Source organism: Alexandromys fortis, unplaced genomic scaffold (genome assembly GCF_014885135.2).
Source record: "Alexandromys fortis isolate MF-2015 unplaced genomic scaffold, M_Fortis_MF-2015_v1.1 scaffold_386, whole genome shotgun sequence".
Taxonomy (NCBI): domain Eukaryota; kingdom Metazoa; phylum Chordata; class Mammalia; order Rodentia; family Cricetidae; genus Alexandromys; species Alexandromys fortis.
Window position 1 is genome coordinate 160263 of NW_026068260.1, and position 16104 is coordinate 176366.

General features: G+C 44.4%; 1 protein-coding gene across 1 annotated transcript in view; it reads left to right on the forward strand.

The window, feature by feature from the left end:
* Positions 1 to 3293, forward strand: part of Herc3 (HECT and RLD domain containing E3 ubiquitin protein ligase 3) — a 99171-nt gene extending 95878 nt beyond the window's left edge. The window contains exon 25 of the mRNA XM_050131714.1: positions 1595 to 3293. Coding sequence (XP_049987671.1) covers positions 1595 to 1803 — 209 coding nt within the window. The 3' untranslated portion in view covers positions 1804 to 3293. The remainder of the gene's footprint in view (positions 1 to 1594) is intronic.
* The last annotated feature ends 12811 nt before the right edge of the window (positions 3294 to 16104 follow it).

The following is a 16104-nucleotide window of genomic DNA, read 5'->3' on the forward strand; positions in this document are numbered from 1 at the left end:
GCTACTTAGGAGGCTGAGACAGGGGAGTCACTTGAGCCCAAGACTTTAAGATCAGTCTGAGCAACATAGTGATAGTCTGTCTTGCCAAATCTGGAAAGATTAATCTGGAAAGATTCCAGATAAAGCTGAGAAGGTTTGGTTTGTAAAGGTGTTGTTGTGATTTGAATAACTCAGCATGCAGTTTCCCCGCTGGCAGTGGCCAGGCAAGGGGGTTCACAGAGCTGTAAGCCTGTCACAGAGCAGTTCTGGGGTACGTTCGTCATGTCTGAAAGAAACGCCAGACCTGTCAGCGTCCTTCTTCATGCCTTCCCTCACCCATCCCGTCTTGAGACGTTTCTTGGAAACAGAATCATTCCATAAGTAGTCCTTGGTACTGCATGACATTTGAGTAGGGCAGTAGCTTCAGAGAGGGAAGTGGAGTTAGCGTCCATGATCACATCCAGCCCTTTAGAAATGCTTGGCTCTCCCTGTCTGCATCTGTGCGATCAGCCCCACAAATCGGCCAGTGAATACAGTAACAATCTTTAGCTGCATGAAACAGAAAAGGGGTTTAACATACAACTTCCTGGCTTTTTAAGAGCAAGCAGATATTAATATTAATACAGGACTTAGCTCCAGATTCTGCTGCTCACATGGAGCAAAGATGAGAAAAAAAAACTGGTATCTCACACAAGAACTGCTCATGTCCATAAGCTGTTGAGAAGCGGTGTCATGTGTTTGATGAAGGCCTGGGCTGCCGAGTGAAGGTGGAAGGCTGCTCCTTTCAGGGGAAGCCTTCTTTTGGGTCCCAAGGGCTTCCTCAGAAAAAGGCCTTTCTAATTAGAGAACATTGGATTTAAGGCATTTGCTGTCTCTTCATTGCTGTTATGTTATTAATTCTGCAGGTGTGGCAAGGCTGGATAGATATTTATCTACCTTTGGCAATGGCTGCTGAGGGCTGTCAGATAGTACAGTGGCAGAGTCCTTGCCTACCACCTGGGTTCACACTGCAGCACCCTCACAAAAAGGAAAAAAAGAAAGAAAGAAACGGAATGAATTCACTGTGGTAATTTCTGGCAAGTCCACAGTGAAAGAAAAAAAAAATCAGGAACAACAACCAAAAGCACTCTGCAGGAGAAGACAGCAGCGTCTGTCTACTTTGTGAATGAGAATTTAATTATTTCTGCCAAGTAACAGTGCGTCACAAGAGTGAACTGTGAAGCTGCCTAAAGAGTGTGTGGGTGGGTCAGGCCTTCCGGTTTATGTACAGGGGAAATGGAGTAGATCCCTAAAGGGAGACAGCAGCCAGCTGGCTCTGTTCTCAGACATCTGAGATGGAGATCTTGATGGCACAGAGACGTGAGTTCTTTGCTGATTTCTTATACAGGAAGGTTCTTTTCCTAAGACAGTTTTCCTCTGCTTTGCTTTTGTGAAGGCTCATCTGTGAGGACATGTGTCCTATAGAGGCCCTAGAGCATGGCTGAGCATCACTCTGGTGCTGACATGTTGTTACATAATGTTGTAGTTCCCATGGAAGCCACAGGGTGTCATGCCTTCCTCTGTGGCCTGGAAGATGGTTTGCATAGTCACTGATACCATTTTCTTCTCTCTTCAGTGTTCTTGACAGGCAGCGACCGGATTCCCATCTATGGCATGGCCAGCCTACAGATTGTCATCCAGTCCACAGCCACTGGGGAGGAATACTTACCTGTGGCACACACCTGCTACAACCTTCTTGACCTCCCTAAATATAGCAGCAAAGAGATTATGAAGGCTCGACTGACCCAGGCCCTCGACAATTATGAGGGTTTTAGTTTGGCCTGAGGCTCCCCAAGACATCCTTCCCTTCCTCAGTGGGCACATTGCAGCTGATACAAAATATCATGGGGAGCGATTTCTATTTTTTTATTGTCTAAGTGGATTGAGACTTTTGAATCCTAAATCCCAGTCAATGTGTTTCTTGGGTTCAGTGGTAAACAGTCTTTTTGAAAAATCAGTGGTTGGGGATCGGCCAAAAAATTGGCTTTAGTACGGAAGGTGGATTGGTTTTGTTTTGTTTTGTTTTGAACTAAGGTTTCTATTATTCCTTATCTGTGAATGTGTTGTGATCTGCTGGATTAAATGGCAGTAAATTTTTAAGCTTTTGTCTCCTGGATGTGTCTCAGTCCCGCTGTTTCTTCCCTGTGCTCCCCTGGTTTCCAGGCTTCTCTCTCCTCTGAAGAGATGACTGATTGGCATATCCCTTCTTGCCTGCCATGCAGAGCATTGCCGTTCTCTGCAGCTTCAGAAATGCATGGCTTGTTGCAGCCCGCTCCAACCCACAGATGGAATGGGCTTCTTCAGAACTCCCAAATTCCAAAAAGCCGAGTCTGGGTTCATTGCTTGTCATAGCCTTTGAGACGTTATGGGAGCCTTTATGAATACACCCTGCTTAAAGAAAACAGGTCACGAAGGAATAACAGCCTTCTGTGACTGGCCACTGCCTAGGCCTCCCAAAACACACATACACCTCTGGTTGCAGGTGGGCTGTATGTGTATTGTTAACCATGACCTGTGGATAGACAGTGAATTAGTAAACCCCTGTACCTTGCTTTTGAAGCAGGTTTCGTTTTCTTGTCTACAAATTGCCCTAGAATGGTGTAATTAATAAACGTCTTGTCCCTTTCTTTATTACTTTCTATCTATTGCTTTCCCTTTCTTACCTTTTCTTTCCGGTGTTCTCCAACCCGTGCTTTCCTTGCTCTCTTATTCCTGTCTTTGCTACTTGAATCAGTTCCCTCTTCCTTGTGCTAGTGGATGCATGCCGTCTTTTTTATTTTAAATTTTGTAAGTTTTTTTTAACCTCTGTCTCTAACTGTTAAAATATAAAGATATTCTTTATGATTGAGTCTTTGTTTATCACATATGAAATGTCCATTTACAGTGGAATTTCAGCAAGGGGATTATGTTTAAGTCAAATACATGTGTCTCAAAAATGAAATGTTTAACTACTCATCTATTGGATAAGAAAATTCTAATGATCAAAGAACTCATGTAATCCTAATTTATGATATGTAGTAGCTAGAGAAAAGACCTATTTATATAAAATGAAGTACATATAGATTGTGATGCAGCATCAAGTCTTGATGGAAGGAATGTAGATTTTTGCTTTTTCTTTTTGTTTCTAAAAGTTACTCCAATTGCTAAATTGGTAGTTTTTCAGTCCTTATAAATACAACATTTAAAAAAGATACACAATTATATGAAATGTTTATTTTCTATGTGTGTGCATATAGTTCATTATTACCCAATAAATTTGGTGTTTTAACTTAAAACAGTTTTGCGTTGTACTTGTGGGGATGCACAGTGAACTTTCTATGGAAGCTGTAGGGCCTTCCAGTCGAAAGGAGGTAGAGCCAAGCGCTCTACGCGTGGATAGGAACGCGATGGGGAAGAATGGGGATGGGGAAAGTTGTTAATGGTCAAAAAGCTTTTCCCAGAGAGGGAAAGGAGTTGGCAAATGCTCCGGCATGGGAGAATACTTAGGGAAGAGCCTGGAAGAGTTTGCCTTGTGCACCGGAGGAAAGAGAAGAGTGACAGAGAACTGAGAGGGAAGGGGACTTCCAGGCCCAGAGTTGGTGGTCAGCTTTTGTGAGTGGCTCCTTAGGATGTGTTCAAGAATCCAGAGCTGGGGTGGCATGACGTGAACTTAGAAAGGTGAGATGTGCTGCGCGTATTGGCTTTGTGGGAGCCTAGGCAGTTTGGATGCTCACCTTACTAGACCTGGATGGAGGTGGGTGGTCCTTGGACTTCCCACAGGGCAAGGAACCCTGATTGCTCTTTGGGCTGACGAGGGAGGGGGACTTGACTGGGGGAGGGGGAGGGAAATGGGAGGCGGCGGTGGGGAAGAGACAGAAATCGTTATAAATAAATAAATAAATTTAAAAAAAAAAGAAAGGTGAGATGTGGAAGGTGGGATTTAGAAGACTTGGGATGGGAATGGCAGAAGCAGGAGGCAGCTCACAGCATTGAGGGCGGTGACAGTGGAGATGGAAAAGGCATTTGAATAACAGAGAAGGGGGAGGGGAGAGGAGACCGGAAGTGAGTCAGACTTATTCACCTCATGCTAATGAGTATTAGCACCCCCTCTGTGCCAATCTGTGTGTGGAGCCCAGCAGGAAACTTTTGAATAAAATTACCTTAAGTATGATGTATTGTTTTGAGAGAGTTAAATAGGTGGCTGGTCGGGTAAAGGTCCTTGCCACCAAGTCTGATTCAGTTCCATGACCCACCTAATGGAATGAAAGAACGAACCCCCAAAAGTTATCCTTTGACCTCTACTTGAGCAACATGGCATGTGCATGCCTACACACACACACACACACACACACACACACACACACACACATAATAAAAAGTGAATTACAAGTAATAAGGAGAAGAGTAGCTTTTTAATGCTATTCAATAAATATTTAGTAGCTTACATAGTGCTAAGTTTAAAGAAAATTATTTCCTTGTACATTAAGTTTAGGATACAGTCAAGTTGTTTCGATTTTTATTGCAAAATTTATTTCTTCAGTATTTTTTGTTTTTAATTTTCTAATTTTAGATCATTTCATTCATGCAAGTAATATCTTTTTAAAAATAAACATTTATGTCACAAACTCTAATGCTTTTGGACTTCAGTGTTCAGATTTTCTCATGTCCAAAGCTGATAAAAGTAGACTGAGATTGTTATCCTTGTAAACAATAACTCTACGAGCTCACAGATGGAACTGGCTAAAACATGCTTTCCTATTAATTGCTCATGGGCGAAGTAATTGAAGATGGTATTTGAGGACAAGATTGTCTTTTGAAACCTTTTGGAGACTAACTTTTATTTTAATCATTTTATCTTCAAAAAAAAAAAAAATGGCAGAATCTGTGTCTAGGGACCATGCACAACACATGATAGTTCTCCAGTAGAGGTCACCCTCTCGGAGCACCTCAAGAAGTAAGGAAATCTTCAGTTCTCACACAGCTCAGCTAACTTGTGCTTCACATGTTTCATCCTCAAGTCATTTGGGTTTGTTTTTGCTTTAGAAATATGGTTATTAATTCCTGAGAATTTCACGCAATGCATTTTGACCATAGATCTTTTTCCCAGCTCTACCCCTCTTTCCTACCCACTTAGCTTTCCATTTCCTTTGTTGTAAAGCCATGGAGTGCAGCTTGTGTTGCCCAGATACTCTTGGGTGCACCTGCAGTGATCATCCACTTAAAGAAAGTTGGCTCCTCCTATCAAAGCAGCTATCAAATGTCAGTGGTGATTCGGCTATGGGTAGGGTTGCCCAGCTCCCTACTCTGTACTGATCATACCTGTTATTCTTAAAAAACGATTCCCGCGGTGGGTTGGCGGAGCCCGCCATGAGAAAGCGGCTACAGGAGGGCACGCTTCCTTGGCCCACGGTGGCGGCAGGTAACAGACACGTAAACACAGGAAATAGCCATAAGTATTTATTAAGGAAGAGGGAGAAAAAAAGACAGAGAAAAGAGATAAAAGGAGAGAGGAGAGATAAAAGAAGAGAGAGACAGAGAAAACGCGTGCGCACGCCAAGGAAGCAGAAAGAGGAAGGGTCCCAAGATGGCGATGGGCGGGTCAGAGGTTATGGAAGTGGGCGTGGCTAGGGCAGGGACCAAAAGAATAACAATACCTAACTTGAGTTTGGGCACAGGCCTTGTACATACTGTCACAATCCCAATTAGTTTATGAGTACATCTGTCATATTATGTCTGGAAAACATGGTTTAATTTTTTATCACCGAACACCCCTGGCTCTTACACTCTGTCTTCCAGGATGATCCCTGAGCCTTGAGAGGAGGGTATAGTACAGACATGTCATTTAGGGCTGAAGAGTCAGAAATCTTTTTTTCTGCACATTCACTAGTTGTCACCTACTGCAAGGAGAGGGTTTTCTGATGAGGGATGCACTAATCAACAAGCATAGCCCTGAGTCGTTAGAAGTTGTGCTCTCGGACCTATAACCTAACCAGCCACAGATTCTTGGCCCCATCAGCATTGCCATATATAGGTTGCATCTCATGGAGTGAGCCTTCTGGCCAATCAGAAGTTGGTTACTCCCGTAACATTCATGGCATTCTTGCACCAGTAGGCGGCAGTTCTTGCCAGAACAGTCATTATAGCTCTTAGGATCTATAGCTGGGTAAGAATGATCATTTTTCTTTCCGTTCAGCGCTCTTCAGCACTATGAAAGCTAGCCAGTAGAGATGAAAGCTTTAGGTTAGTACAGCTTGATTTGTCCATGTTCTATGACTTAAATGATAATTTAGCAGTAGATTCTTTTTTGCCAACAAATTCTGAGGGTAGCCCAGAGACTTAGCAATATCCTGTTATGTTTGAGGGGAACAACGGGATTCTTCTAACAATTCAAGAACAGGTAGCCCATTCATGGTTCTGGTTTTTATTTGTGGTATCTGGTTGAGCATTGTCTCCTATTACAGGATAACTCCATTTACTATCTCTCCCTATGGCCTCTTACTAATGTCCTAACCTCTAGGTATATTCCAAATGAAGTACACATAGTTAAAGGTTTAAAGTGAACATTCACACACACCATGTTTGTTTTTCTACGTTCAGGATGCCTCAGGAGGACTGCCTCTGGCTCCATCCATTTACCTGCAAATTTTATTATTTGTCTTCAAAGCTGACTAATACTACATTGTATAAATTATAACACATGTTCATTATTGGCTTGTCAGTTGGTGGATATCTAGGCTGTTTCCGTATCTTGCCATTGTGAATAAAGCATCAGTTAATGTGAATGAGCAAATATCTTTCTAATAAGATGTACAGTCTTTGGGGTATATCCCAAAGAGTAGTATAGCTGGATTAAGTGGTAGATTGATACTCTCATTCTCTTTCTCTCTCTGAAATGCCACACTGACTTCTGTAGGGACTGTACCAGTTTGTACTCCTACCAGAACCATGAATTAGTGTTCCTTTCCCCCCAACATCCACACCAGAATTTTTGTTGTTGTTGTTTTTGATTTTTAAAACTTAGTAATTCTAGCTAGGGTATGATGAAATCTCAAAGTAGTTTATATTTTCATTTCCATGAGGGATAAGGATATTAAATATTTAGAAACTATTTCTCATTTATATTTCAAAATTTGAGAGCCCTATGTTTACTGTCGTGCCTTATTTTTGAATTCCATTATTTTCTTGATGTGTTGTTTGTTTTAGTTCTTTGTGTTTCCCTGACCCAGTCCTTCATCTGTAGTAGATACATAGCTAGGAAAGATTTTTCCAGTTCTGTGTTTTGCACCTTTACTTGAATGATGGTGTTCTTTGCTGGCCAGATGCTGTAGCTGTCAGTTGTTGGTCTTGTGCCTGTTCTCCCTGTTCCTATTCAGAAAATCCTTCCCCTGAACCAACGAGTTTAAGTGTGTCTCATTTCTCCTCTATCCGATTTGGGGTATCAGGTCTTTTGTTGAAGATCTTGATGCATTTGGAGTTGAGTTTTGTGCAGGCTGTTAGGTAACAGTCTACTTTGATTTTCCCTCCTACAGCTATGTAGCTTGACCAGAACAATTCAAAAAGGCCATTTTTTTTCCAGTGTTAGTTTTGGTTTCTTATGTCTGTACCTCCAATTCTCATCCATTGATCTATGTGTCAATAGTGACAATAGTAAAGAACAGCTTAAATAAGGGCTGAATTAAGTATACTGTATTTTTGTAAGAAACTTAAAAGTACATGCCAGTTTAAAACATGAGACTTATTGCTTTGTAGTCTGGAATGAGATACAATGAACAGACAATGATAACATTTAACAGTAAACATAGGTGCATCTAAGTCACATGTATGTACACACACACACACACACACACACACACACACACACACATACACCGTGAATAGAATTGGTGAAGAGGATGCACTTGGTGTTGCGGGAGGTCCTTCCGCCCCTCCAACCAATAGCTGCTGTGATACCAGCCCATTGGGGTGTGGTCTCTCTCCCTTTAAAAAAGCGGCTATTTCCTCTGCTAGCTCTCTTCACTTCCTGCTCCGCCGGAGACTAGACTCCCTTCCTGGTTGTGCAGATGGCTGTTGTCTGAGACGGTGATCTGTAAGTTTTCCCCTTTAAATAAATAACACCCTATTAATCATAACTCCAAACTGGTGTGGCCTTGTTCGTGACTTACGCCTTCACACTTGGTAGGCCCTACCAAAGGCATGCCACTGTGCAAAACACACATGTAACAGAGTCAACACCACGGAACCAGGCAGGGAATACCTCAGTAAAGATGGCAGGACTTGGTCACCTGACCTGGCTCTCAGTTAAGATGGTGGTAAGGTCACCCAACCTCAGTCAAAATGGCAGCAGTCACGTGTTGTATGGAAGAGAGACCTAGAGGTGTGATCTGCCCTGTTGAGGAGCTGCCATGCCACAAGCTGTGGTGGGGAGCAAAGGCTGGAATTGAAAACAGCTGCCTTGTGGATCAGACCAAATTTGTCGGCAGTGGTAGTGGTGGCAGGGACAGTTTGAGGAAAAGTAGAGCCAGCTGGATACTGGCAGAGTGTAGTTTGAGGATTTATACCATAGCTGAAAATGTGAAAACCCATGAAAAACACACCACAGGGCCCACAGAAGAGCATCTTCTCTCTATAGGAGAGGTGGTAAAGCCTGACCGGCTCTGGTCTGGGTGACTCGGAAGCCAGAAAGGTTTAAATGCCAGTCCAAGTTGTCCGAAAAAAGAAAAAAGAAAGGAAAAAAAAAGGAGAAAGAGAAAGGAGAAAGAAAATCTGAGGGCCCCTGGGCCCCTGAATCAAATGTACTGTGCAGCGTGTGCAGTGCTAGTGTGGGAGGACTAACCCCGGGTTGTCCAGTCACATTTTTAGCTATGGAAAGCAGCGAAGGGCTCAACTGTAGCCATGAAGGCTGTGGCTGGGGGCCGGAAGGGGAAACTCACCATCAAAACTGCTGGTGTGTGTAGAGGTCAGCGTTCAGGCAGATGGAACATGTGGTTGTTGTGGAAAAAAATACCCAGTTTCGGATCCTGACCCCGGGAGAGGAGCGGGAGAGCTTCCCGAGTCTCAGGCACCAATGTAAAGGTTTAAGTAAAATGCTGCGGTTCCCCAAGGGATGCAGAGGTAGAAACAGTGCAGGTCCCTGAGTGGCTGCAAGGGGCAGGGTCACGAGACCATGGTGCAGGTCTCCGAGTGGTGGCAGGCAGCCAGCAGCGAGTCTTGAGACCATGGCAGGCCATGAAGGCAGCTGGGTCCCAGGCAGCGATCTGCATGGCAGGTGAGAGACAGAGACAGACATACCGTGCAGAGTAAGGTTGGATATTTAGTGGGTTATGGAAGGGAAGGGAAAGGGGAGAAGGTAAAAGAGCATAGAGAGGAAGGGGGGGGGGAGGGAGGAAGGGGAGAGAGGAGAGGAGCTATAGCAGCAGCTACCTCTTTGGGAGAGAGACAGAAAGGAAGAACTCGGGCTGCACCATGACCAAAGGCAACTTGGGCACACAGTTTCATAGAATAGTTCATCATCAAAAGCAGTGGGGGTAAGAACTCATAGAGGGCAGGAACCTGGAGGCTGGAGCTGATGCAGAGACCATGCGGAAGGAGGGATGTTGCTCATTGGCTTGCTCCACATGGCTTGCTCAACCTGCTTTCTTATAACACCCAGTACCACCAGCCCAGGGATGGCACTTCCCACATTAGACTAAGCCCTCCTGCATCAATTGCGAATTAAGAAAATATCTTCCAGCCAGAACTTATGGAGACATTTTCTCAATTGAGGCTCCATGTCCTCTCTGATGACTCTAACTTGTGTCAAGTTGACATAAACTAATCAGCATATATGTTTATAATTATACTATCCTTTCTGGGTATTTTCATTTTAATGACTATAAAGTATCTTTCTTTGTTGCTTATGATTAGTTTTTATTTGAAGTCTATTCAGATATTAGCATAGTCTGTCCTTTCAGCCTTTACCTTCAGGTGGTATCTATCATATCATTGGCTATGAGGTGTGTTTCTTGGAGACAGTGTAAAGATGGATCCCGTTTTCTGATCCCATCTGTGTCTGTGTCTCTTTATTAAGGAGTTTACATAATTAATATTGAATTACTGTTGACCAGTGGGTTTTATTTCCTTCATTTTGTTGCTTGTGACAGAGAAAGGGATAAAGGAGCAGATCCTGTTAATCCCAACGGTGACCATAGACCACCACCGCAATTTGAGCCAGATTGGAAGCAAGCCTGATTGCTTTATTGGGGTGCACCAAAAAGAGTTGGTCAGGACTGCCTCCTAAGTCAGGCTAAAGAGAGAAGCCTCAAATCCATCTCTTGTGCCTTGCCCCCCCCCCGCCCCCCTTTTGAGATAGAGTTTCTTTGTGTAGCTTTGGCTGTTCTGGAACTCACTCTGTAGATCAGGCTGGCCTCAAAACTCACAAAGATCCGCCTGCTTCTGCCTTCTGAGTACTGGGATTAAGGGCTGCATCTGGCTTCTGGGCCCCCTTTAAGGAGTAGTTTTACAGAAGAGAGATAATGGAGCAATAAGAAAATACAAAAATTCTTTTAAAAACATCACATGGTCACCATGTGATTAGGGAGGGGCCAGAGAAGGTCAGGGGAGGGTCAGGGCCTTCTCTAAAACAAATCAAGGTCATGGGTAGGGGGAAGGTCAGGTTCTAGGAAGCAGGGAGCAACTCAACTCTCACAGTAAATAGAAACTTATTTTTAAAAAATAAAAAAAAAAAATAATGGCTCCTGCCTTCAAAATGGAGTCAGGCATTTTCAGTAGGAAGTGGAACAGAACACAGCCATTGTGCCTTTCTAGTCCAGGTTCTTGGAAAAACGAAATCACTAAACCTTGCAAAAGAGGAGCCCTGGGAAGGATGTACAGATGTTGGTTCCTGCTTTAAGGCTACTAGTGGGATGTGGGTGGACCCCTTGTACCTCTTGGTTAAGCGTGGATGCCAGTATCAGGACCCCTTGTTCCTGCCTGCTAAATGTGGATGCCAGTAGCACATATCCAGCCTTCCCTCAAGCCCTGCAGCACAGCCTGTCCTGGCAGAAGTACCACTGCCTGTGATGTGGGCAGAGGCCTGATCTCCCCTACAGACTGGCCCATGCCGGCTTTCTTACCTGCACTTTGTCTCCTTCCAGAATAAGGGAATGTGAACTCTTTAGTTACTTTAGTTACTATAGTGCCAGTAAAGTTGTCTAAAATGTCAGCTTCTTTTCTTTTCTTTTTTTTTCTACCAGGGTGACTGGGTGCTTGGCAGAGTGCACCATCACATGCTCTTGAGATCTTCTGAAAGCTGATTTTCCTCAGTCTAATCCCATGCGAGTTAGGCACAATTTATGATAATTATGGATTCAGTTCCCACTAGTGTTGAACTTCCTGAACCAAGAATTAAAATATACCCCTCAGATGGAGCCAGACACTAATAACCAGGCTGGTCGTTCGTGGTCCCCTTTTCTTTCAGATTAGGAGGAAAAGATAGCAAACGCATATTGTAAATAAACCCATTCCCTCTTGGGTCCTCAGAGGCCTGCGTTCTCCAGGATGAAAGCCAACAGTAAGGGCCAAGTAGGGTCTGGCTCTGTGTCCTGCAGGGCTGGCTGGACACAGCCAAAGCTTCTTGTTGAAAATAGGTCTCTTGACCTTTTGTCCCTGAACATTCGAAATTGAAGGACTCTCAAGTTCAAGCACTGTCAGTGTAGACACCTGGGGCTTCTAAATTTCTGAGGTAATGGTGGTCGTGGGAAGGGACAAACTGTGGAATAATTCGAGTTTGAAATCTGCCTTGGTGCTGGCCCTGACCAGGCATGGTCTTCAGCTGGTTCTTCTTCACATGGTGAAAGAGGGGGAAGCCCCAAGTGCTTTCCCCTGCTCAGTCACGGCCACAGGCTGTGGAACTTAGCTGCTTGGCAAAATTACAGCAACTCCCTTTCCCTAGGGTACATTTAGTTTTTAGTTAAAAAATATATACTTAGATAAACTTCAGGGCATCCAAGTCACCCAGAGATCAATTCAAAGGTTATTCTTTGCCTTCACTCCACAGGACTCGGGCGTCTGTTTCCACACTGATCTCAGTGGCCATCTCAGTTCATTCTTCTGACGTGTCTGAACAGATCTGGACCTCCCAAAATGTTTTAGAGAGAAGTATATTTAGAAGGTTTTTTTCCTGCCCCGTGAGGGAATTTAACAAGCACTAATCCTTCTGAGAAAGCAGCCAGGGTGTTTGAGACTAGTGATAGTCACGATTTGGGTTTGTTCTCCAACAGAATAGGTTAACTGTTTCCATAAAATCTTGCTCATTTTCACATCCTGAAGTTGACCTCTGACCTATACACAAATACACATGTACACACACACACGTACAACCACACACAGAGACAGCACACATGCACATACAGCGCACTTATGCACACACATACCTATGTGTACAACATGCATGCACATGCATGTACAATGCTCACACACTCATACACATGGGCATGCACATGCAGATACACACGAACACATCTTTGTATGTACATTCTTGCACACAATTCTCACTTATCGCATTAGTACTGACCAGTACTTAAAGTGTTGGAGTCATATTTTGTTTCTGACATACACAAACATGCAATGAGAGGGTGATGGGCATGGGATGGAGTGTGGTCTTCGGAAGTTCAATGCCTGTTCTGGAAGACTTCAGAATGTGTTTCTGTGCAGCAAGAATACTCTTTATTTCTATGCTGACACAGCATCGAGCCTACAACAACCTTTAAAGCAAGTAGTACTGCAATCATTTACACTTTTTCATATGAAGAAACAGTCTCTGGGAGGATAAATGCTTGGCCCACATCATACCGTGGGCCCTTCAAGAGCCGGCATGGTGCTGACTCTGGGTGTTGGACCAGTGGGCTCTGGCTTGTAACGTAGGAGGCTGGATTAGCTGTGGACCTGCTCGTTTCTGTAGATCCCCAGCATGCAGTCTGCACGCTCCTTAAGGTTGAAGAAGCAGTGCAGCAGCAGGCAGAAACGTGCTAATATACACAGCTCCTCCTGAGACCCCGAATTCTGAGGCCCTTTCTGTGCTGCAGCCCTTACCCCAAAGCCCTCCCCGAGCTGGCATCCCTGTCACCCAGCCACTTGTTTGTTCAGGTGTGAGAAGCATTCTCCTGCCTGCCGCCGCTCTTCCTGCCCTCACCATGCCCAATAATATGTAGTGATCGTCAATGCAGTTAAAGAAAAATGTCAGGGTCTCGAAATGTCTTGCCAAGTCGTACTCAGAGCTGCAAGCCCAGAAGGATGGTCCAAGGATCAGTGCACATCTTTGAATGACTTTTGAGAAGTTAAATCCAAGCATGGTAAAGAGCCTGCATTTCAGAATTCACAGCAACGTCTGATTTAAACACACATGGGCTCCGCGGGGAGTCGGAGTGGTCCAAGGGATTTGCTTCTCGCCATGTTTCGTGCCTTGCTGCCCTCGCGATAAACCTTGTTGCTGGAGAAGAAAGTGAGAACCAAGCTGTCAGCACCTCCAGGTCCTGCCAAATCCCTCCCCCGCCCTCCTGCATGCCAGCACTCTGAAAGGCACTGGGGAATTGTGACTTGGCTTAGTGGGTATACGATTCTACTGAGCTCAGCCTCAGCAAGCTGACTTAGCTTAGAGATTACACCGGTAAATTTTGTCTTACAAGATGCTGTATCCATTCCAGAGAGGCAGTGGCGAAGGCTCTGAGGTCTTTCATCCCTTCCCCAGTGTGCCCTCCCACCACGTTTAGGTCTCATCGCGGCGTTCTGTTCAGGCTGCCAGCTCTACACCCTCCTATAGGACGCATAGCAAAAGCACCACATGGCTGGGGCAGAGGACAGGGGACACAGGAATGCATCCCAGCACTTGACCAAGTTGAAGACCTGTGAGAATTTGAGCTCACTTATCTGTCTATCCCCTCAAAAGAAGCAGCATCACCTCTACAGGCACAGTGCCTGCTCTCGAAGTCCGAGGGTCTGAGTTTGGACCTCCATCTCCCACATAAACGGCTCCGAATGGCCGTGCATTGCTAGGATCCCATCACTGAGAAGTGGAGACAGGCAGATCCCAAAAGGTCCCCGACCAATTGAGTTTGCAGTTCATCTAGAGAAGTGGTTCTCAACCTTCCTAATGTTGCAACCCTTTTATATAGCTCCTCCTGTTGTGGTGACCTCTCAAACATAAAATTATATTTTGTTGCTACTTCATAACTGCTATCTTGTTACTGTTAGGAATTGTTGTGTAAATATCTATGTTTTCTGATAGTCTTGGGTGATTCCTGTGAAAGGGTCAGGTTCTTTACTCTGCCCCCAAAAGGGGTCACGACCTATAGGCTGAGAACCACTGACCCTGTGTGAAGACAATAAGGCAGAAAATGCTAGGAAGCTTCCAATGTCCTCTCCTACTCTGGCCTCTGTTCGTGTGAACACAACATCCTTCATCCTTACACTTACTTGTGTCTACCATATATAACACATGCATACACACACAAAGCAACATCCAAATACTGAAGGAAGCAGGGTCACTAAATTCCACCTGCCACTTCTTCCAAATTGATTACTTTGGACTCATTGTGAGAAAAGTTAAAGTATTCCAGGTGGGCTTCAGTTTGGGAAGGATGAACGAAATCTCATCTCTGTGCCTGAAGTCACTCACATCTCAGCTGCAGGGCATGGTACTAAATAATTTCAGTCACTTGGAGTACATACAATATGAACAGTTTGAAGGTCACAGGTATGCCTTCTACCCCTCAGCCATAGGGGCATGGAGTCCTGTGCCAACACTTGAGGCTACCCTTCAGGGAGCAGGTGCTGTGCGGCACCTGACCTGACAGGTGACCCTGGAGGCGAGCTACTCACTTCACACAGCTGCAGTGTCTTTTCTCCAAACATTTCCTGTCCTTGTTTACTTTTGGAATAGTAAATGCCTAAAGCTCATACCTATGGTGGTCTCGTAGACTTTGGAAATGTACTTGACTAAAGAGACCCCTCCTTGAGGTCTTTGCTTCCGCACCCCTTCTGCTCTGTTACGAATAACTTAGAGGCAGCTGGTAGAAAGTACAACGGGCTTTTCTAGTTTCTCCTCTGTCTACCACCTGTGTACACAGTTTGTTTCACCTTGCAGTGCCCTCCGTCTCTGGAGACAGAACAAACCCTAATCCTCGTGAGGCTTTCCATGGGCTCAAGTGAGCCAAGAAGGGAAAGGTCACACCCCATCCGCAGCTCAGGCACATGACCCTGACAACACTTCAGAGCCTCTACCGTTAAAAAGTTGATTTTTTTTTTATTACAAGATGCAGTCATAAAAACTGTACATAATGGTTTGCTTTCAGTTTTTATTTTCTTCAAGGACATTGATAATTAAATATTTTCTGCTTATATTTCATATAAATAGTGCTCTAGGCCCAAAAAGTGGTAACATTTTACCCATTTCTGGTTATTTTTATGCTTTCAAATGGAGAATGAGATTTGTCAACAAACTGATTCCTCGGGCCATGCACTTAACCATGGCTGGCACCAGTCTGGGACAAAGGAGGTCTTTTAGAGGCATGAACCTTCAAAATAATACGAAATTGTAAATGTGTATAGACTCTGCCCCTTCACATATACATCCACGTGCACCTGCAGTTCTGGCCTTGGTCTGTATCCAAACGTGTGCTGTGGTTGTGGGGCCCTGGCCAGTGACGTGCAGTGCTGGGTATGTCCTTATTACTCTTGTTTGGAACATGCCACAGTGCACACAGTGTGAATATAGTAGTTTGAAAACATGTTGACTTGCTTTTGAGAAAATGGTCTTTTTAGTACATGTTAGGTTCAATCGGACAAAGTTATGTCATGAGGGAAATTAAAACATGTTCTAGATTCTGCTAAACATACATGCACTTTAGGGAGAATATGCCTCCGACCTTCGGGGTCCAGTTTTGCTCCTCCCTGCTGCTTTACCAAGTGGACAGAGAAGTTCCCACTTGTGCACTGATCTCAGCAGAGTCCACTTTGCCGCGCTGGGGGAGGGGAATTGAGGATGCGATGGAGTGTTGGGAAAAAAAAAATCCATGGAAGCAAAACAAACCTTAGACTGCAATTAGCTTTCCACAGAGCGGTCTGTGGTACATA